We start from the raw sequence: 23646 nt of genomic DNA on the forward strand, positions 1-23646 counted from the left end.
TAGGCCCCATAGCAAAAGTTTGAAAGGGCCCCCTACTTAGCAACTGATAGTGATAAATGTATGTAAAACATCTTTGTTAGACAGCAAAGATGGGCCCCCTTCAGCTCTGGGCCCCATAGCAGCTGCACCTGTTGCACCTATGGTAGTTACGCCCTTGACTATTGGAGTTAGGTTCCACCCTACGCTGATTACGCCATCACTCATCTTGCTTTCCAACTGTATTGTGTACCGAGAATTGTGTTGCTAACGGTTACCTGTGCGCTGTTTATTTCTTTGTCACTGTAATGTTATGCAATGTTCTGTCCCACTATTACCATATCTATAGTGCAGAGGGGGGAGCACTTGTGTCCCCTTATAAATAAAAAGTAATAATACTAATAATTTATGGTTAAGCTAGAGAAGTGATACAAGCAATCTGCACCATTGTTAGTCATCTGCCTCCTCTTCCTGTACTTCCCAATGCTTGATGTTCTGTTACAGACAACTTCCATGGCTGGTACTCACTAGCTGCAGAAGGGCAGAGATGCCATGAAGTCCTGCGCTACACAATTGCCATCACTATGACACAGGGCCTGATACGGATGTGGTTGTTCTTGGAATTGCTGTTGCTATCTTTTACGTTACTCAATTGCTATTATAGGTAACCTATGCATAGGGAAGACCAGTTGCCTCTTTGTTTTTTTATTTAATAGCGTACAATTGCTGAAACATCAATACTATCATCACAAACTGAGTGATAACGTAGTGACTCTGCAGCTGCTCTCCTAGGACGCAGACAGCCATCCGTCAGTAAGTAACATTGCAACTGCTAATTTATGCACAACCAAAAACCGCTGCCTGAACAGGTCTGCATAGGCCGGCCATTCTCCATTACCAACCCCAAATGCTGTCTTCTCATCACTCACTTTGCGGCTAATCCCTCCAAACAATCTGCAGTGCAATTCACTCACCGCACATGCGGCTCAGATGACACAATAACTGCTCTGCAACTGCATCTGAATAAGGCCCAATTTTAGCTGTAGGGTTGTACTACATCAACATTTTCCAAACAATACCCAATCATCCGGAGGGTGTAGCAAACCTTGGAAATAGACAAAATACCAACCTAACAATAACAGAAGCGGATTGGTTAGTACTACCTCATCTCTTTCCAAGGTCTGTTACATCTCCCTGTAGATTGAGGTAATTGTATTGGATATTAAACATAAAATGCAAAAAAAAGCTGATTGGTTGCCATTGGCCACTCCTCCACTGGTCAGTTTTAAAAGGATTGCACTCTCCCATTTACTGACAGTCATAGCAAAGTAATACTTTGTATACATGAACCATACCTAGATCTGAAGTTGTATTCATGGTCAGGAACTCCTATATCCCATAAGATAATTCTCTTGTCATAGGAACCGGCTTGTGAGAGAGAAAGAAAAGCATACATCACTATAGGCTTACATTTGTGAGACGGACATTGTTTTCAAAAACTTTTTTTTTAATGGATTTGGTCATCAACAGATTTAGAGCAGAAGACATCCAAAACCAAGTTGTAGTATGTACTTGCTTCACTCTAAGGCCCTAGGTATCCTCTATAGCAGTGGTTGGCCACTTTTTTTTTCCCCCATACCCCTTGATTAGGCTTTTCATTTAGGAGTACCCCTCCTCTCAATTTAAAATATCCACAGTACTTACTAGTACTGACCACACAGGCGACAGCCATTCTGCAGTAGCTTGGGGTCCTCTAATCATTTTGGTAATTGTTTCCTAGCACGGTGCCCATCGGGTCCCATCGCATACCATTAGTTAAGGTATGCAATGGGACCCGATCAGACCCGATATAAGCCTTTCTGGAGTTCATTGTACAATTTTTTATTCGCGTCTTATACGCGATTATACCCGATTTCCCATTGAGTTCAATGTTAAATGCACCCCCAGACCCGATTTTTAATTGTATACCCACCCTGATGGGTAATTACTATGTGAAATGCCCCCCATTGTTAACGCCACCCCAGTCTCAATGCCAACCCGAAGCGAGCGCAGCGGTACGCGTCCTCCGACCTTTTCATACCCCCACTATCCACGTCAGCATGGAGTTGATTTTATATAGTGTGCCGAGCCCGAAGCGTGTCGCGCTCAGCGAGACCCGTGAGGGGACGCGGAATACATAAGGTAATCCGCGTCCGCTCGCCACGCTTCGGGCTCGGTGGCTCGCTGCGTTCGCCACACTATATATGATCAACTCCACGCCGACGTGGATAGTGGGGGTATGAAAAGGTCGGAGGACGCGTACCGCCGCCCCTCGCGGGCTCGCTGCGCTCGCCACGCTTCGGGTTGGCGTTGATCGTGGCGTTAACAATAGGGGGGCATTTCACATAGTAATTACCCATCAGGGTGGGTATACAATTAAAAATTGGGTCTGGGGTGCATTTAACATAGGAATCAGCCATCAGGGTGGCTGTACAATTAAAAATCGGGTCTAATCACGTCGCATCGCAATTTCACAGACCCGATGCCATACAATGAAAATCGGTGGCGCCGTGCTAGGAAACAAGTACCATAATTTTTATTGTCTGATGGGGTACCAGAGCAAAATAGTTTGAGAACCACTGTTCTAGAGCAGCGGTTGCCAAACTCAGTCCTCAAGGTGCACAAACAATTCATGTTAGTGTTTTTTGAGGATGGCGTTTGGGAACCACTGCTCTAGAAAGGATGGAAGAGGATCTGTAAATATATTGTGTGTTTTAGCTTCTCTACCACATTAGAACCTTTAGGTCTGACACAGAAAATGTCAGAGAAGATTGGGAAGTAGTGGGCCACATCAGCTTGCTGTGATGCTCTTCCAATAGAGTTGGTGAACATAATATATAATATATCCTGCCTGTGGTAAGCACAGCCTGCTCTCCTAAACTGGCAATCTTGCTAACATTTATATGGTGCATTCTATCAGTGGTGGAACTTGTGAGTGTTGTGCCCAAAGCAAAATTTAAAGGGAAAACTATGGTCCTCAGGGGGCCCGATGCCGTGCACCTGCTACCGCAATAGTGGGTCCTCTGCATACAATAAAATCCGATCTGTTGCTACAGGTAACAACCAGTGGCAGCTCCAGAGATTGGGCTGCAGCACAGTTCAAAATTCAAATAGGGGAGACACACCCACTGCTACCAACTGCCATTCCAAACTGACTCACTGGCAGTGGGTGTGGTTCCCCTATTTACATTTTGAACTATGCTACAGCCCCACCCCTGGTAACAACTGGAAGGTCCGATAAATCTCTCCCCTAGGGTATGTAAAGGAGCGTAAACTACTGCAGTTAATGATATTTTACCTTATCATTAAAAGTTATTCCCTATATACAACTTAGCATGTAGACGGTGTTTGGAATTTGTAAAGCACTTACTGAAAAGGAACGTGTTCTCCGTTGGGCTGAAACACATTATGGAAATGGCTTTCTTATGGGCTTTTATCTCCCCGTAGCACAAACTGACTTTGGGGTGCATCAGTCTTACAACTCCATGTTTCCCACCGACTGCCAATATATTGATTTTTCGTCTCTGGCCCTCATTGCATATCATGGTTAGTGTTGTCCAGGCCAGTGAGAAGAATTCCTAAAATGGTAAAAAAAATTAAAAATCATCTCTGCATAAGCTGTACACTTATTGTTTTTCATTTTAGTAGATATGTGTCATTGAAGATTATGTTTATCTGCCGCATTTTGGTCATCAGGTTATACCCACAGCTATACGGATTAATGGTTTTGCAGAGAACTCCAATATAACTTATTCTAATGTACAAGAAGAGGTGATTCTATGGCAAGTTCTGATAAAGTGAATAGGAAAGGGAATTGGGTGGAAGAGTGCACAGTGTTATAGAGTTGTTCATTTATTCCCTAATAGTGTGTACATTTTTAACTTTACATTATAACTGTATACATTTCCTGTTTGTCAAAACAGCATTAACTCAGTTGAATTACCTTTACATGGAATCACTGTTAAGGGTGTACACATGGTGCAATTTACTTTTTATTCGATCCTGATCGAATCGCACGGCGTGGTGTACACATTCGATATAGGGGTCTGTTCAATTACAGTCAGATTTTTAGTCAAATCCATTATTCAACCTATTCAATTTTTATTTTTTGCCGAATAGCTGCCAATCTGCGTGCTTTGTCAGAAACAGGGACAAATTCAACAGGTTTTGTCCCGTTTCCGACAATCTCAATCCGAAAAGAGTCCAATTGAGGAGGGGAGGACAGTACCGGGTGAGCAGCAGCAGCAGCCAAATCCGACAGTTGGATTTGGCCGCACAAATGATTAGGAATTGTCGGATCTATTCAGACAAATGCATGTCGAAATGGATCCGGCTTTAATTGAATACACCCCTTAAACTATATAGTACAGATCTATAGTATAGTATATAGTCTTACGCATCGGGATCGAACGAATGCGTTCTATTTTGCTTATACAAGCAAAGTGGAATAAAAAAAATGTATGAAATCGAACCGTGTGTACGCCCTATGAGGGAATTCCTGAGAAATACCCGCAGTATTTTCTGTTTCTTTGTTTCAACAGGATTCCACCTACCTCTCCAGGCACTTTGTATTTCTTTAGAACTTTTCCAGTCTCACAGTCGATGACGCAGACAGATTCCCCACCACATGTCGCGATAACTAAAAGTACAGTTCATCTTTGAATAACATGGACTTGAAATTATAATTATCAATAACAGCAATCTACTAGAAGTGATGACGCTTTATACCTGGGGTAGCCAACCCTGGTCCTCGAGAGCTACCAACAGTGCATGTTTTGCAGGTCTCCTCACAGAATCACTAGTGAGCTAATTAGCTCCATCTGTGGATCTTTTAAAATGTGTCAGTGATTAATGAGTGCAGCTGTGCAGCAGCTAGGTTGTCTGGAAAATGTGAACTGTTGGTAGCTCTCGAGGGCTAGGGTTGGCTACCACTGCTTTATACTATTGTGGTACTAGTACATGGTGTGGCTGATTTAGTGTAATCACACTGTGCATAGTCTGTTCCAAGACAAGGGTGCAATGTCCTGTTGTGGGGAGGGAAGTGGGAGGCCACAGAGTTCTATAGTGGAAGAAACTGGCTTGTCCAGCAGAACAGTGCGGTGATGTAAAAGCTTCCTAAAAATAAATTAACACCAGTAAATGAAACCAACAATTATTATTTTTGTAAAATGCAAAAGGAAAAGCAAATAATTGTTTAGCAAGTACAATAAATGGGGGGGCATTTCAATAACTCTACAGATGAAAAATAGACTGGTAATACGTCAACGGGGTCAAAAGGTCGACATAAAAATAATTGACACAAAAATGGGCAACAATTTTTTGTCTTATTGAATGTTTCACTATATATGAGCCACATTAGTGGAAACGCGTGTGTACCCTCGCTGGCTCGCTAGATATGATGTGGGGAGGTTCCTATTCCCATTTGTAGTCCAGGTGGAAGAAAAATAACAATTTTTTTTTAAAAATAAATGGGCAAAAAAATCCTTGTGTCAACCATATCACGTTGACTTTTAGAACCTGTCTACCTTAACCCCTTACCGATGCAGCCTGTTTTTGCCTTCCTGACAGAGCCCTTTTTTTCAAATCTGACATGTATCACTTAAGTGGGGATAACTTTTTTTTGCTTTTACTTATCCCAGTGATTTTGAGATTGTTTTCTCGTGACACATTGTACTTCAAGTTAGTGGTAAATTTTGGTCGATACAGTCTGTGTTTTTTTGTGAAAAATACCAAAATGTCGTAAAAAATTGAAAATTTTGCAATTTGCAAAATGTTAAATTTTCTGCTTGTGAGACAAATAATCATACCACTCAAAATAGTTAATAACTAACATAGACCATATGTATACTTTATGTTTCCATCATTATTTCAACCTCCTTTTAATTTTTTTGGACACTAGGAGGCTTAAAATATGAATAGCAAATTCTCAAATTTTCAAGAAAATTTCAAACACTGATTTTTTTAGGGACCAGTTCAGTTCTGATGTGACTTTGAGGGACTTGTATGTGAGACACACCCATAAATGATGCCATTTCAAAAACTGCACCCCTCACAGTATTCAAAACAGCATTTTGGAAGTTTGTTAACCCTTTAGGTGTTTCACAGGAATTAAAACAAAGTGTAGGTGAAATTTCAAAATTTCATTTTTTTAGCAGATTTTCAATTTTAATACATTTTTCTAAGGAACACAGTAGATTTTACTAGAGAAATGTGACTAAAAATTGATTCCCCCAATTCTTTTGTTTTCATAAATATCCTATATGTGGCCCTAGTGTGCACGTTGACCAAACCACAGGCTTCATAATAGAAGGAGCACCTACTTGATTTTGGAGCCTCCTTTTTATGAGATTATTTTTTAGGCACCATGTAGGTTTCTAGGCACCATAAGATGCTAAAAGTTAGGAACCCCCCCACAAGTGACCCCATTTTGCAAACTACACCCATCAGGGAATTCATCTAGGGGTATAGTGTACATTTCAAACCCCCAGGGGTTTCACCAATTTTGGTACAACTGGGCTGTGAAAATGAAAAATTACATTTTTTTACACAAAAATGCAGTTCTGGCTCAAAATTTTTCATTTTCACAAGGAATGAAGGAGACAAAGCACCCCAAAATCTGTGCCGCAATTTCTCCCGAGTACGGCAATGCCTCATATGTGACCAAAAAAATACCATTTGGGTGCATGGCAGGACTCAGAAGGGAAGGAGTGATATTTGGATTTTGCAGCACAGATTCTGGTGGAATGAATGGTGGGTGCTATGTTGCATTAGCAAGACCCCCGAAGCACCAATACAGTGGAACCCCCCCACAAGTGACCCCATTTTGCAAACTACACCCCTCAGGGAATTCATCTAGGGGTATAGTGTACATTTCAAACCCCCAGGGGTTTCACCAATTGTGGTACAACTGGGCTGTGAAAATGAAAAATTACATTTTTTACACAAAAATGCAGTTCTGGCTCAAAATTTTTCATTTTCACAAGGAATGAAGGAGACAAAGCACCCCAAAATCTGTGCCCCAATTTCTCCCGAGTACGGCAATGCCTCATATGTGACCAAAAAATACCATTTGGGTGCATGGCAGGACTCAGAAGGGAAGGAGTGATATTTGGATTTTGCAGCACACATTCTGGTGGAATGAATGGTGGGTGCTATGTCGCATTAGCAAGACCCCCGAAGCACCAATACAGTGGAACCCCCCCACAAGTGACCCCATTTTGCAAACTACACCCCTCAGGGAATTCATCTAGGGGTATAGTGTACATTTCAAACCCCCAGGGGTTTCACCAATTGTGGTACAACTGGGCTGTGAAAATGAAAAATTAAATTTTTTACACAAAAATGCAGTTCTGGCTCAAAATTTTTCATTTTCACAAGGAATGAAGGAGACAAAGCACCCCAAAATCTGTGCCCCAATTTCTCCAGAGTACGGCAATGCCTCATATGTGACCAAAAAATACCATTTGGGTGCATGGCAGGACTCAGAAGGGAAGGAGTGATATTTGGATTTTGCAGCACACATTCTGGTGGAATGAATGGTGGGTGCTATGTCGCATTAGCAAGACCCCCGAAGCACCAATACAGTGGAACCCCCCCACAAGTGACCCCATTTTGCAAACTACACCCCTCAGGGAATTCATCTAGGGGTATAGTGTACATTTCAAACCCCCAGGGGTTTCACCAATTTTGGTACAACTGGGCTGTGAAAATGAAAAATTACATTTTTTACACAAAAATGCAGTTCTGGCTCAAAATTTTTCATTTTCACAAGGAATGAAGGAGACAAAGCACCCCAAAATCTGTACCCCAATTTCTCCCGAGTACGGCAAGGCCTCATATGTGACCAAAAAATACCATTTGGGTGCATGGCAGGACTCAGAAGGGAAGGAGTGATATTTGGATTTTGCAGCACACATTCTGGTGGAATGAATGGTGGGTGCTATGTCGCATTAGCAAGACCCCCGAAGCACGGTGAAATGATGAACCTAATAATCCATAGATGTGTGGTATATCTTAAAGCACTCCTTCATACATAGGCCGGGTTTGTCGGGGCAAGTTTCACAGTGGAAAATAGTTTGCTTTCGTATTCCCTTTTTATAGCAAACTTTGCACCTTTTTTGTGTCCTGCCCTTTTTTCCAGTGGAGGGGATTTCGTTAGGAAAATGCTGCCCTGATACAATACGGGGGCCAGTACTAGAAGTACTGGGGCCAGTACTAGAAGTACTGGGGCCCTCTGCCTGCTGGTTCCCAAATATTAGGCCCTTTATGACTTCCTCTTGAAAGTGCATAAATGTCCCCGTCTGGCTGGTAGAACGGAATAGTACGTAAGCGTTATACAGTGCCATCTGGATGATATACACGGCCAGCTTCTTATACCATATTTTTGTTTTCCGCAGGACACTGTACGGCTTCAGTACCTGATCTGAAAGATCCACTCCGCCCATGTACTTATTGTAATCTAGGATACAAATAGGTTTTGAGGTGTGGGTACTGGTACCTCGTACAGGGACGGAGGTGGTACTGTCTCCGTGAATTGTTGTCAGTATAAGGACATCCCTCTTGTCCTTATATTTGACCAACAACATATTTTCGGTGCATATTCCCCTGCTTTCACCCTTTCTCAGTAATTGGGCAATGTGCGTTTTTGGGAGGCCTCTTTGGTTCTTGCGCACAGTACCGCAAGCTGCTGTACCTCTTGAACCAAGGGCCTTAAACAGGGGGATGCTGGTGTAAAAGTTATCCACATAGAGGTGATAACCCTTATCCAGGAAGGGGTGCACTAAATCCCAGACAATCTTTCCACTAACACCTACGAGGGAGGGGGGGCATTCTGGCGGTTCAATTCTTGTGTCCTTCCCTTCATATACCCTAAACCTGTGGGTGTACCCTGAGGTACTTTCGCACAGCTTATAAATTTTTATGCCATACCTTGCCCTCTTATTGGGAAGGTACTGGCGGAATTTAACCCTTCCTTTAAAATGTATAAGTGACTCGTCTACACAAATGAATTTTTGGGGGATGTACATCTCAGCAAATTTGGCGCTGAAATGATCAATGACCGGCCTGACTTTGAATAGCCGGTCAAAGGTGGGATCATCTCTGGGTGGGCACTGTGCATTATCGTTGTAATGCAAAAATTTAAGGATCGTCTCAAAACGAGTCCGGGTCATGGCCATACGATGAAGTGGGGTGCTGTACAGAACATCTGTACTCCAATATTGCCTAATTTCTGGCTTTTTAACTATGCCCATATGTAACACCAGACCCCAAAACGTCATCATCTCTACTGCATCTACAGGGGTCCACCTAGCAAATGATGACGTGGGGTTTTGGGCAATAAACTGCTGGGCATATAAATTACTTTGGTCCACCATTAAATTTATAAAATCATCAGAGAAAAAGACTTTGAAAAAGTCAATTTCTTTGAGGCCTGTAGTATCAAATTGGATTCCTGGGTTGGCCAAAAACTCAGGAACCTGGGGCTCAAAATTGTCTGGTGGTGGGGTCCATACGAGATCAATCATTGGGGGGGGGGGGGGGGGTGTCTCAGCTGCTCTACGGGGGCGTCTTTGAGGGGGTCCCTCATCACTAGAGGAGGAAGAGGAGCTTAAGGCGAATGCAAATTCATCGCTTGCATTACTGGCTGTGTCAGTGTCAGAGGCAATAAGGGCATATGCCTCCTCCGCTGAAAACAGTCTTTGCGATGATTGGGACATTTTTATTATTTTTGTGTAGGCGTGTATAGTGTAGGGGGGGGGGGGGTACAAACTTTATTTCAACACGGGGGGTATGTAGTGTGTATGTAGTGCTTTAACACGTGTAAGTTAAAAGAAAAAAAAAAAGCTCCTGCGCCAAAAATTGAGCACAGATGTTGGTCAGTAACGTCCGTCACTGATCAGCGCTCAGCGGGCACAGGACACCCACAAAAGCACCGTGGGTGGTAAAAAAATAAAAAAAAAAGACTCCACAGCACCCTCCAAAAAAAAAAAATTTAAAAAAACTTCTGATGAGTCAAAGACAACAGGAATTTGATCCCCAAAAAAAAAATTAGATCAAAAATGCTGATCAGTGATGTACGTCACTGATCAGCGCTCTGCGGCCACAGGACACCCACAAAATCACCGTGGGTGTAAAAAAAAAAAAACCCCACAGCACCCTCAAAAAAAAAAAAAATGCTGATCAGTGATGCAACACTGATTAGCAGTGAGGGGCAGCAGGCACACAGCTGTGGGTGCAACCTGACAGGGTATATATAAAAAAAAAAAACCTGCACCCCAAAAAAAAATGCTGATCAGTTAGTTTACACTGATCAGCACAAAAGGGGGGCAGCAGATACAAAATTATATCACACAATTATAAATCTCTGACACAATGACGCTGCTGCAGCAGCAGCACCAGCAGCACAAGCACCAGGAAGTCACAGCAGGAGCTGGCAGCACGGATGCCACCAACGCTGATCAGGTCAGTATAGGCACAGATGGGCACGGAGACCGCTCTGCACGCTGTTCCTGACCGGAATGGCGGCTGCAGGGCTGTCTCCGTTATTTCATTTGAGGTGAAATGGCTGTGATTGGTCCGTCGGTCCGACGGACCAATCACAGCCTTTGGGGTGAGGTGGGGTGACCACCAGTGACACCCTTACACCCGGTGGTGATTGGTGCTGTACTTAACAGCACCAATCACCACCGATCCCTGTGTCACCGGCGAACGTTATTCGCCGGTACACAGAAAACGCTGTAATTGGCTGTTCACATTAAACAGCCAATCACAGCGATCGCCGATGGGTGGGGGCATCACTGCCCCCCCTGGGCAATGAGGGAAGATGTCTGCTGTCAGGGACAGCAGACATCGTCCCTCTGTCACCGCGTCTATAGACGCGGTGACAGTTTAATGGCATGACGTACATTTATGCCATGTGTCGGGAAGTACATCCCGACCATGACGTAAATGTACGTCAAATGTCGGGAAGGGGTTAAACATTCCCATGTCCACAAACAAATAGTATATTTTAGAATATGACCTATATACACCTGTAGACAGGAGGGGACAGAGAGCTTATTTACCTTTCAAAAGTTAACATTGGATTGACTTCTCCAATAAGCAGAGCCGGAGGGGAGGGGGACACGGACGGGGGGACGAGCACAATTTACGGATTCTCTTATATATAAATGGCTGGCACCATCCACCATAGAGCTGGCAGACATCTGCGTATAGACGCTACCTCAGCACATGCCATCAGAAGGTTGGTATCACACTGGCCCAACTTAAATCAGCATTTGTCAGTCAGACAAAACAACTCTGTGGACATGTTGGCAAATGTGTGTGGCTAATGTGGACACAGGCCCTGATTCTGGTTCTTTTGCAAAAGCAAATTCTCTTTAATGGACAAAACCATGTGCACTGCAGGTGGGGCAGATGTAACATGTGCAGAGAGAGAGTTACATTTGGGTGGGGTGTGTGCTTCAAACTGATATCTATATTGCAGTGTAAAAATAAAGCAGCCAGTATTTGTACTGCACAGAAACAAAATAACCGCCAAATCTAACTCTCTCTGCACATGTTACATCAGCCCCACCTGCAGTGCACATGGTTTTGTCCATTAAAGAGAATTTGCTTTTGCGAGTGAACCAGAATCGAGCCCCCAGTTTTTGCCACATCTTTACATGTGCGCTTACAATTTGGACACTGGTCTTGTACAAAGGCTTACCTTTACTTGACAGAGAGTCCAGACGAGGTTCAAAAGCACAGGACCATAACTGGGTGCGGAAGTCACCAGAGTCATTATCTCTACTGTGAGACTGAAGGAAATGAAGTGGTTCCAAATCAAGCTGTTTCTGTGGATAAAGCAGATAGATTAAACTTCAATGCAAGTACACAGTAATAAATGGGATATGGTCACTAGCTCTGCAAGCATTAGGTCGACAGTCAAAAGGTCGACATGGGGTTTTGTCTCTACTACGTCGACATGAACAAAAGGCCGACAAAAGAAAAAGGTCGAAATTTGAAAAGATGAGTTTTTCAAGGATTTTTGGGTGTCAATGGCAACACGGACCCCTAATAATTGCAGCACATACTCACACCATGCTTTGAGCACTCAATTGGAGTCCGCGTGGATGCTAAAGCATGGAAAAGTCCAAAAAAAAAGAAAATAAAAAAATCACTGAAAAAAATTTAAATCGTTATACAGCTACTAGGTCGACCAAAGGAAGGTCGACCACTGGAGGTTGACATGGCTATAGGTCAACAGTGTCATTAGGTCGACATGGGCAAGGTCAACAGTCAAAATGTTGACATGGTTTTTTTCACTTTTTGAGCCGACAGGCGGTATTTCACGCCCTACAATCCAACAGGGTGTGGAGGGAGAGTAGAATAGTGTGCCCGAAGAATGGCGAGCGCAATGAGCCATTGCCCATGTCGACCTAATGCTTGTGTCAACCTAATGTCCCTGTTGACTGAAAGCCATATCGACCAAATGATGCTAACCTAAAAAATCATGTTGACCTTTTGTAAATGTCGACCTGTCATCCGGATTCCGACTAAGGCCTCCTGCCTATGCAATACGGAAGCCTGTAACAAGAGCTGAATGGACAGTAGCTGGTAGTAGACTGCCCAATGGAATAATAAGTACTGCCCAATGAAATACTATGTACTGCCCAATGGAATACTAAGTACTGCCCAATGAAATACTATGTACTGCCCAATGGAATACTAAGTACTGCCCAATGAAATACTATGTACTGCCCAATGGAATACTAAGTACTGCCCAATGAAATACTATGTACTGCCCAATGAAATACTATGTACTGCCCAATGGAATAATAAGTACTGCTCAATGAAATACTATGTACTGCCCAATGGAATACTAAGTACTGCCCAATGGAATACTAAATACTGCCCAATGGAATACTAAGTACTGCCCAATTAAATACTATGTACTGCCCAATGGAATACTAAGTACTGCCCAATGGAATACTAAGTACTGCCCAATGGAATACTAAGTACTGTCCAATGGAATACTAAGTACTGCCCAATGGAAAACTAAGTACTGCCCAATGGAATACTAAGTAATGCCCAATGAAATACTATGTACTGCCCAATGGAATACTAAGTACTGCCCAATGGAATACTAAGTACTTCCCAATGAAGATAAAAGCAGTACAGGGTAGAAGTATATGTGTATTATATGTCTATATATAAAGCAGTTCAGGAATTATCACAACCAAACATACTTTGTTTTTAATTTTTTTCTTTTGGTTTCCAACAGATACTGCTCGATCTTCCTCTTGTTCTTGTTTGGATGGTGTAAGCCTTAAGCTGACTCTTTTAGGTGTTGCCAGAGCACAGTGACCACGTTCCTTGACTGGTGTACTTTTCTGCCTGTCCTTAATTGGCGAGCATCTTGGTTTATCCTTGACCGGTGTGCATTTCTGTTTATCCTTTGTTGGTGTATTTCCGCGTTGGGGTTCCTGCAGTGTGTTTGCTCTCCTGGGTGACAGAGCAGTGTTTAGCGCATTACTTGAACGGAGTCTTTTGGCAGGAGTCCCGACCTCACAATCTGATTCATTGCCACGTTTTTTCTTATTGGGAGTGACAGGAGCCTTTGGGTAGGATAAGAAAAAAACAGCATTTCCACATTGTGATTAGGGAACAGCATGTTTCGGTCTTACCAATCAACAGAAAAGTGTATTTGGCTCATTTGAGGCAGCCGTTCTGTGGCAGAAATGCTGCTATGAACCGGTGATAACACAAATTCAAAAAGTACCTGCTAAATGGATAGGATAGCTACAAATCAGCTACCGCCACCGTACTGTGGGGGGAAATGTAATAGGATGAGAGATTCAGAAAGTGAGAGATTTGGTAAGAAATCTCCAGTTTTTTAAAAGCGGCAATCATTTACACTGCAAAACCAGTTTGATTTTGAAGTGTAAATGATTGCCGCTTTTAAAAAACTGGAGATTTCTTACCAAATCTCTCACTTTATGAATCTCTCATCCTATTAAATTTCATCCTGTATGTCTTAAGGTGTGTACACACGGTTAGATGTGGAATTCGATATGCCGTTTGATTAGATTTCCACTTTATAGTCCTGACTGGCAAGACAATTTTTTATTACCATTTCCACTAAACGTGAACGCCCATTGGGATACAATCTGCATCGAATGCTGCTAAAACATTTTTATTTTTACTATATAATCTAATCTAAATCTAAATGTTATTTCTAACCGTGTGTACACAGCATTAGAATTGCACTATTTATGCTTTACAAATTTGAATGCAAGCTTTAGAGAGACTTGACCTTAACAGTGTTACCAATATTTGGAAAATTGATGTATAATACAAGGCATACATTGTACTTGAACATAACTTCATTCTTTAACCCATATCTGAAAATCTATGTGTGTAGTCAGGGCTATTTTTCAGCAGGCTCCAGCAGGAACTGAGGCCCTTATTCTAGTTCACTCTTTCTGACAAAATATTTCTTAGATGGACAAAACCACGTGCACTGCAGGTGAGGCAGGTGTTACTTGTGCAGAGATAATTAGATTTGGGGGGGGGGGGGGGGGTTACACCTGCCTCACCTGCAGTGCACATGGTTTTGTCCATCTAAGAAATATCTTGTCAGAAAGAGTGAACTAGAATAAGGGCCTCAGTTCCTGCTGGAGCCTGCTGAAAAATAGCCCTGTAATTAGTCGTATAAAACATACGTGCACATATCTATCAATGCAGATGTCCAGATACAGAAAGACATTTAGTTTTATCCGTAAGTGCTAATGCTGCATTACCCTAATTGTGTACAACAGTGTAATGAAGTGCAACATATACAATAGCATATAGGTGATCATAGATGTGAAAGTCCCAAATTCCATACAAAAGTAATGAAATAGAAACAAGTTCACATCTTGTTACTCTTTTGAGATGTTATGTGAATCTTCATTTCTACAGTGATCCAAAATGGAATAGACATCAGAGACATAGGGGGTTATGCAATCCCGGATCACGGCTGTTAGTCGTGATCCTGGCCCGTTTGCGGTTTGCCCGACAGCAAAATCGGCAGATGGGATTCAATGTTCCGCCTGCCGATCAGCGAAAAAGGGGGCCTGTCCATGAAAACGGCCGTGGATTGTAAATATATGTCCGGAATCGCGACAAGCAACGGCTGTTATCGGCAGAAGGGGCTCGACAGCTTTTAAAGTCGGGCTGGTTCTGCCGTGATCCCTCTTCAATGCTGTCAGTAAAGACTGCATTGAATATGGCCCCGCTGCTATTTCCCCTGTTGGAAATAGCGGCAGAGGATTGCATATCCCCCTTAATGCAGTGCAGTATATGTAAGGAGATCTATCTCCTACACAGCACATATGAGGTTATGCGTCCACATTCGCTGTGTGGGAACTATGTGAACAAGCATCTTCTACTGGTCTATCCCATGTTGCCTATTCTGGCGTAAGGTGATGCAAGTCAACGATATATAAGAATGTATGAGAACATTTCCATTCATCTGCAGTATGCAGCTGATACTCATAACCAAATAAATGACCACATGGCCAACTGTAACCTTGTATACAGGGGGTTATTCTGGTTCACTCACAAGGGCAAATTCTCTCTCTAATGGACAAAACCATGTGCACTGCAGGTGGGGCTGATGTAACATGTGCAGAGAGAGTTAGATTTGGGTGGGGTGTACTTCAAACTGATATCCATATTGCAGTGTAAAAATAAAGCAGCCAGTATTTACCCTGTTCAGAAACAAAATAACTCACCCAAATCTAACTCTCTCTCTCTGCACATGTTACATCTGCCACACCTGCAGTGCACATGGTTTCGTCCATTAGAGAGTGAATTTGCCTTTGTGTGTGAACCAGAATAACCCCCACAGTGTAAGCACTCAGTCACCCTCCGCACGCAAACAATAAGCACACACAACAATACTCACCTCTACCGCATCATTATTTGCCGGCTCCCGCTCATGCTGTGCTTCATTACCATTTTTCTTTCCACCCAACAAGGATGAGATTAAGTTTTCTGCTATTATTTGCACCTTTAGAAGTAAAGGATATGACTTAATTACAGGTCCAAACTTACACACATTGGTTGGCTATAAAAGAGCCATTAAAAAGTTACACATCATACTCAAACATAATACTGGTTAAAGGGAGATTTACCAAACTAGCATTCTAAAGAGGAAGAGTGGAGGATTTTCCAATAGAAACCAATCAGACTCTATATAAAGGAAACGGGTGGGAACTGGCACCTGAAGAGGCATTAAACGCTGGCAACGGCACTCCAACTCACATTCTTCAACCAAACAATTCACACAAAAACGACTAAGGGTTATCGAACATTTGTATGCAAGATCTCACCGTCATAAAGTGCAAATCTGATTGGGCAAAGATCGCCGGCAACTAAATGTACTAGATCAATTAAACACTTCAGGGCCACTTCGGGCCACCCTCTAACATTTAAAGTAGCTATACATTACTTTTATTCTCAGTTGAATACCATCTCTGTACTAGATAAATAATAGCTCTGACCTGATTGGTCACTGTGGGCAAAACTTTGACTCCTCCATTACAGAAAGTTTGATTAATATGCTTCTAAGTAATATATAAAGGACAGAATACCTCGCAAAAAGGCAGTGACCAATATAATGTGACACATTGGCCTTTATTCTAGTTGACTTGGTCGGATGCGTATTTCGGACGGCCACCGAGTGTTCTTAGCCCCGCCTACCGTACGGATCGCACAGACCGTCCGAATGCGGTAAGACGCTGAACGAATGGACTGTGAGTGGATGTTTCATGTGAACACCTTCCCCATCTGTGGGAACCTCCCCCATCCTCCGATGGTCGCCGACCATCGAATGATGGACCGAGCGGTCAGACAGCTCCGAGTGCTCCAGAACACTTGGACATTTTTCCGTGTGAAATCAGGGATATGGGCGGGCAGCTGACATTCGGCTAGGTCAGCGGTCCACCCCCCACACGTGCATCACGGCTGGATTACCATACGTACACATAGCATCTTCAAGGGACCGCCCATGAAACGCGGGCGTACGCATATGGTAATGAGCCCAAACAGCCCTTCACGCCCCTCTCCACCCCCTGCTCGGATGGGTCCGTACGATCCTTTTCTGCATGGAATTCACGCCTTGTTCGAACGTGTGAGGCGTTCGCACATGCACAGAAATGCCTCTGCACATGCGCAAACACAATACATCGGTCGTCCGACCAAACATGCAGCCGTCCGACTTAATCAGAATAAGGGCCTTTGAGGGGACACGTGACAGGCTAGATGTAGCACAATATTGCTTACTTTCCACTTGGTGAAGTCTTTCAGCGAATTTGGTCCGTACTTTATTTGATTCCCAACAGATTTTAGAAACTCTTTACTAACAGATTTGATCATTGCAGGAGAAGGCTCATCCGGTAGTTTGTCTTTGTAGTTCTTTTCCCAGTAGGATTCAACCTATACATAATAACAAGTAGAAGTACACTGAATACAGGAAGACTATCACATCAATACGTCATTACGTTATTATAAACAATTATTATTTATATAAATATATATATATATTTTCGGCAACACTTTTCAGAGAATATTTTGGCGATTCCCATCAGACCCTGCCCCTGGAGTTTACAATCTATATTATCTGCCAAATGTACTGAGTTTTACAACCTCTGTCTTCAAGGCACACTAATACCCCTTTCACAATGGAAAGCTCTTGCAAGCCAGGTCCAAAATTCCGGCTGCGTCCTGGCTTACAAGCGCTTTCACACTAGCTGCCTGACCCAGCATAAAGCCGGGTGAGTGATGTAATTGGGAGGCGGGGCTGGGAGATGTCAGCATCTCCCAGCTGCACCTTTACAGTGCATTGGATGGGACACGGGTCGATACCCGTTCAGAGGGGATGCAGTTAAGATCCCGGCGGTCGGGATCCCGGCGTTCAGAATCCCGACCTCCGAAATCCCGACACTTTCTCCCTTCGGGGGTGTCCACGACACCCCTGGAGGGAGAATAAATTAGTGTGCCGAGCGTAGCGAGGCACCGGGCCAGCTGCGTGGCGAGCGCAGTGAGCCCGCAAGGGGGGGCGATCCACGTCCCCCCCTTGTCGGGATTTCGGCGGTCGGGATTCCGGCGTCGGGATTTTGAACGCCGGGATTCAATACTGAATCCGTTCAGAGAAAGAGTAACAGAGAAACAGTGGAGTGGTGTAGTAGCAGCAATAAGCTGATACCACTAGGTGGTGCTGCTTTTCTCAAATAATATCTCACAGGCAACGCCACCTAGTGGTATCAGCTTATTGCTGCTACTACACCACTTCACTGCTAATATATAGAGGTACACAATCCCTCTGAAAGGTGGCTGCAGCTGACTCATATAATAATAATCTGTAACTGACCACCAATCATACCAGCGCTACTGTGTGACCGTAGGTCACTTGTTTTCTTTTAACAGAGAAACAATTGCACAAGACGGAAATATTAGCTATTTGAAGTATGGTCATATAGGGCCCCCCAATTTTATTTTTAATTGATCACTAGATTGATTCTTTTAGTGAATTTGTGGGGGTGTGCTATCACTGGACAACATTTGGAATAGTACATATGGAAAGAAAAAGAATTGTCACGGTGTGAGGCACCGGTAGAGAATTGTACAGATAAAATGAAACTTTTAATGTGATGTATTAAAAACACACAATAAGCGGAACAAACACAATGGGGATGTGATTAAAAACTAACTGACGTGGGCGTTTGATTGTGCTTTTTTCTTAGTCAAATAAATGGATTCGGCATGAAAAGCCGGCGGTCGGGATCGCGGCGTTCAAAATCCCGACGCTGGAATCCCGAACGCCGAAATCCCGACAAGGGGGGGGGGAGGAGGGGGCGGTGCCTCGCTGCGCTGGGCACGCTAATTTATTCTCCCTCCGAGGGCGTCGTAGACACCCACGGGGGGAGAAAGTGTCGGGATTTCGGCGTTGGGATTCTGAACGCCGGGATCCCGACCGCCGGGATTTAAACTGCATCCCAAATAAATCACTCTAGTAAGTGGATTTTATTTATACAGTGTACTTGCTTCCCAGCAAAATTATTTTTGGTCGAGATAATGCCTCAAAGTTGTACGGAGTTTATTAAACTGCCTATAGTTGTATCACACGAAATGTATGAAAGGCTATGTTTCACTTTCAATGGTTAGTACAGTGGTCCCCAAACTGTGTGCCGTGGCTCCCTGGGGTGCCTCGGGACACTTGCAGGGATGCCCCAGGTTGGTGAGCCAGGACCAATTCAAATTATTTATGGTTAATTATTTATGAGCAAAACCAGTGCTGGTGGCTGCCAATCCTTAACCACTTGAGTGGTATGCCTGGAAATTTTTTATGCCGCCAGTCACATACTGTAGTGACGTGGGCGGCAGGCTTGGGGATGTTCGGGGCGGACTGGGGGGACTCGGGAGAGTTCAGGCACCCGAGTCCTCCCGAGCTGCCGCAAAACATCCCCGAGCCTGCAGCCTGTGTGATGACAGGCGGCTGGGCATGGGCGGCAGGGGAGATGAATTGAGGGGGGGCGGCGGCTTCTTATGATCTGTGGTGGGTTTTGCTGGGGCAGGACAATCCTGCCCTGGTAGGTTTGTCCTGCCCCAGCAAAACCCACCACTCAAGGTGTTAAATGTGGACAAACCGAAGCATATCCTTCCCTTTACCACATTACTGACCCTAAGAACCGCATATAAACCCATCTACCTAAAGTTATATTTATTCTGCTTTTTTTTTTGGCCTAGGGGTGCCGTGAAAATTTTTTGATACTCTAGGGTGCCGTGATTCAAAAAAGATTGGGAACCCCTGGGTTAGTGGAAAGACCTTAAGATCCATGGATACTTCTGCCTCTGTATGTGGTCAAATTGGTAACATTTGTTGCATAGGTAAAAATCTCACCAATACTGGCTGGATAATAGAATATAGGGATCTTAATCAACCAGAGTTCTGCAGAAGCTAGATAATGTATTATAGTGATTTTAATATTCATATAGGTAATCGCAGATATATAATTTATTTGGTCATAAGCTGCATTGATCAACTGGTTTTATGGTAGAATTAAACTTCTGGTCTGGGCCGTCCTCTTATATAGATATAGGTGTAGGTCTGCTCAACGCAGTGTGTTTCGAACATGAAACCATAAGTAGGTTTTTAATTGTGGGCCCTATATCTGCACATATCATTGCAAGTCGGTATGATGCTACGGATGTAAATGGTTATATATGGGTGTAGCAACAAAGAAACAAAAAAACTGTGTTGCTTCTAATCATTGGGCATATGAAGTACTGATGCAACTTATGTCTCTTCAATATCAATAGGCACATGCAGATCTATCACAATAGTCTGCTGTGTCTTTGTTCATATATATAACCATGCACAGCACTTCTGATATATCTTATAGTGCAACAGGTGATTTACTTAGTACCTCAGTTTGACTTGACCATCTGTGCTGAAGCCTGGATATCACCAATATCAATACTGTTTAGATGGATACACACCTTTCTATCCAATCTGACCGGTGGAACATAAATCTGGCCGTGTATAGGAGCAAATGACCATGAACCATTCGCACTTAAATTGTAGAAAACGAATATAAGCAATTATATGGATACATTTGTGAAATCAAATGGCTTTATCCAATTTATCGGAATGACTTGTATGCTTTAAAGGATTTGGGTGCAAATGGTTGAATGTCAATGACTCCCATACATTACCAGATTTTTGTACCAACCAGACAATTATACAGTTAAATCTTTAGGTGTGTGCCTTCAGGTTGGGAATGCCTGACAAGAGTTTTTGGGGTAAATTTACAAAGATGTGAATTCTATTGAAGATGAGATGTTGCCCATAGCAACCAATCAGATTATGGGTGGTATTCGATCCCCGGGTCACGACTGTCGATCCGTCCAGACAGCCGTAACCCTGGCCCGTTTTCGTTTTGTTTGACTGCAGATAGCCAGGTGCAATTCAATGGCCCGCCTGCCGATCGACGAAAAGGGGGCGTGTCAGCGGATCGTCGATATTCGGCCGCGATCCCGACGATTCACGGCCGAAATCGACAAAAAATGGCCCGACAGCTTTTAATGTCGGGCCCGTTCTGTCGGTCTGCCCTTTGAATGCTGTCGTAAAAGGCAGAATGGAATAGGCGGTCACCGCTATTTCCCCTGTTGCAAATAGGATTCTGATAAGATCATGTTTATAATATAATAAAAGGAGGGAAACAAACTGCTGACAAAAAAAAGTGCCTGTTTAAATTTTATGCAAAAACACAGAGGATTCTGGAAAAGTTCCCAGATCCATGTGATTATGGCCGCACAAAAATGGCACTTATTAGAGATTTTTTCCCCCTCTGGGCAGTGACAAAAATCCCAATAGTGACGGCTTTCAGGGACTACTGAATAACTCCCCTGAATTTCCCCCGTTTATAAAATCATTGATTTGCAACTGATCCCCAGTAACTATGTCATTACTGATCATGTATTTTGTGCACTTACCCTGTTGGTCAGCTCTCTGTGGTTGACAAACCTAATGTGATTGGCCCATGAGGTTATAGATTTGTTATTCAGTCGCTGCAGCTTAGGTAGAAGGCAACAAACTTTGTAGTTATCACTGATCTAGGGGAAATACAAAGAAATCAACACGTTACAGTCACACCAACATTATCTTAATATCACTCCATTGTGGCCAACACATCTATAGGTCATTAAGTTATTATAAGTTATTTATATAGAGAAAATATATATGGCAACACTTTACACATAATGTGCGAGATTTAATGCCGCTCGAGTTAAGCGGCAGTGTGAGCTGTCCGCCGAACTTGGACGTTTTTTTAAAGGGGAATTCATTTACAAGGCAAAACCATGCCTTGTAAGTTAACCCCTTGAGTGGTGGGTTTTGCTGGGGCAGGACAAACCTACCCACCAGCAAAACCCACCACAGAGTTGTGACCCCCCCCCCCCTGCATCTCTCCCTCATCTCTGCTCCGGCGCCATACGCCGGAGCTCCTGTGCCCTGCCGCTGATCATAATGGGTGGCAGGCTCAGGGATGTTCTGGGCGGCTCGGGAGGAATCGGGCGCCCAAAATCCTGAGTCCCCCCCCTAGCTGCGCCGAACATCCCAGCCTGCCACCTGCTTATTACTAGAACTAATCGCGGCGGGGGCAGGGGAGCTCCGGCATACAATCGCCGGAGCTGAGGGGGATTGATGGGAGGGGAGAGCAGAGCGGCCACTGGGGGGAGGGGTGCCTAGACAGGTGATGCGCCAGTGGTGCACACCTGGACACCACTGGCGCACACCTTCATTTTAGTGGTATGCCCAGAAATTTTCCAGAACAGCCCGGGCATACCACTCAAGTGGTTTATTCCCCTTTAAAAAACGTCGGAGTTCGGCAGACAGCTCACACTGCCGCTGAACTCGGGTGACATTAAGTCTTGCCACATATTTCAGTGATTCCTATCAGTCCCTGCCCCTTGGAGTTTACAATCCAAACATAATCCTCAAGGCACCCTAACAGTCCAGGTTTTAAGCAATATTTTTAATAATATATAATATATACAGAATATAATTAATATATAATGAATCAACTAGTATGTTTTTGGAGTGTGGGTGGAATCCGGAGCACCTGGAAGAAACCCACACATTCACTATCGTCATTTCATTAGTTAGTCACATGACTAGTCTAAGCAAGTGAGTTCTGACCGATAATATATTACACTGCAACAATGTCAGCGCCGGCAGTATTGAACAGATTGCTTATATCCAGGTTACAAATAGTGTATTAGCACTTACTGTCAGGTAGAGATTCTCCTCATACATAACCTCTTCCAGACTGGGGAACTGCTGCAAAACAGTCACATCTTCAACCTGATTGTCGCTGAAGTTCAGAACCTTGAGATTAGGAAGACCGAGCTTTGCTGGAATTTCAGACAGACAGTTGTCAGAGATGTCCAGCTCCTGAAGATTCAGCATTTGAGAAAATAGTTTTGGGTCAATATCTTTTGTTTCCAGCTGCATTTTTGTCAAGCTGCAGGAAAGCAAAAATAATCATAAATATAAAACACGATTCAAACATATAAATATCAGAACAAAACAGAACAGCGACACTCCCCACCTATATTTCTTACGCTAGCTATAGCATAGTCCAGGGGTTCCCAAACTTTTTTGAATCACGGCACCTTACAGTATCAGAATTCTTTTCATGGCACCCAGTAAAAATAATAAATGAAGTCAATTGTGTTTATGTCATCCTTAGGGTTAGTTATGTGGTACGGAACAGGATTCACTTTAGCCTGTCCACATATTTTATTATGGGAAGCTACAAGCACTGGTTTTACCTACTATACTGACCAATATGAATTTGAAATACTCATGGACCACCAAGCCAAGGCACCCCCTGCAAGTGTCCCAAGGCACCCCAGGGTGGGAACCGCTGGCATAGCCTCTAAACCAATATAGCGATTGTGCATCCATACCATAGCAAGCTATCCTGTACTTTACAAATCGCATGTAAAGCTGGGTGCACACTTTAAGGCTAGGTACACATTAGAAAGATGTGTTCCGAGAAAATCGGCTGGTCGATGGGCCAACATATTGCACTGAGGGGG

The 23646-nt window shown here is 43.5% G+C and overlaps 1 protein-coding gene across 1 annotated transcript in view; it reads right to left on the minus strand.

Moving 5' to 3' along the window:
* Window positions 1-23646, minus strand: part of LRWD1 (leucine rich repeats and WD repeat domain containing 1) — a 42563-nt gene that overhangs the window by 9864 nt on the left and 9053 nt on the right. The window contains exons 3-11 of the mRNA XM_083172190.1: window positions 22832-23066; window positions 21538-21657; window positions 17326-17478; window positions 15947-16051; window positions 13245-13613; window positions 11723-11849; window positions 4569-4654; window positions 3386-3593; window positions 1332-1404 (exon numbers count right to left, since the gene is read on the minus strand). Of these exons, the coding sequence (XP_083028316.1) occupies window positions 1332-1404; window positions 3386-3593; window positions 4569-4654; window positions 11723-11849; window positions 13245-13613; window positions 15947-16051; window positions 17326-17478; window positions 21538-21657; window positions 22832-23066 (1476 nt within the window). The remainder of the gene's footprint in view (window positions 1-1331; window positions 1405-3385; window positions 3594-4568; window positions 4655-11722; window positions 11850-13244; window positions 13614-15946; window positions 16052-17325; window positions 17479-21537; window positions 21658-22831; window positions 23067-23646) is intronic.

This window comes from Crinia signifera, chromosome 2, assembly GCF_055691185.1.
Source record: "Crinia signifera chromosome 2, ASM5569118v1, whole genome shotgun sequence".
NCBI classification, from domain to species: Eukaryota; Metazoa; Chordata; class Amphibia; order Anura; family Myobatrachidae; genus Crinia; species Crinia signifera.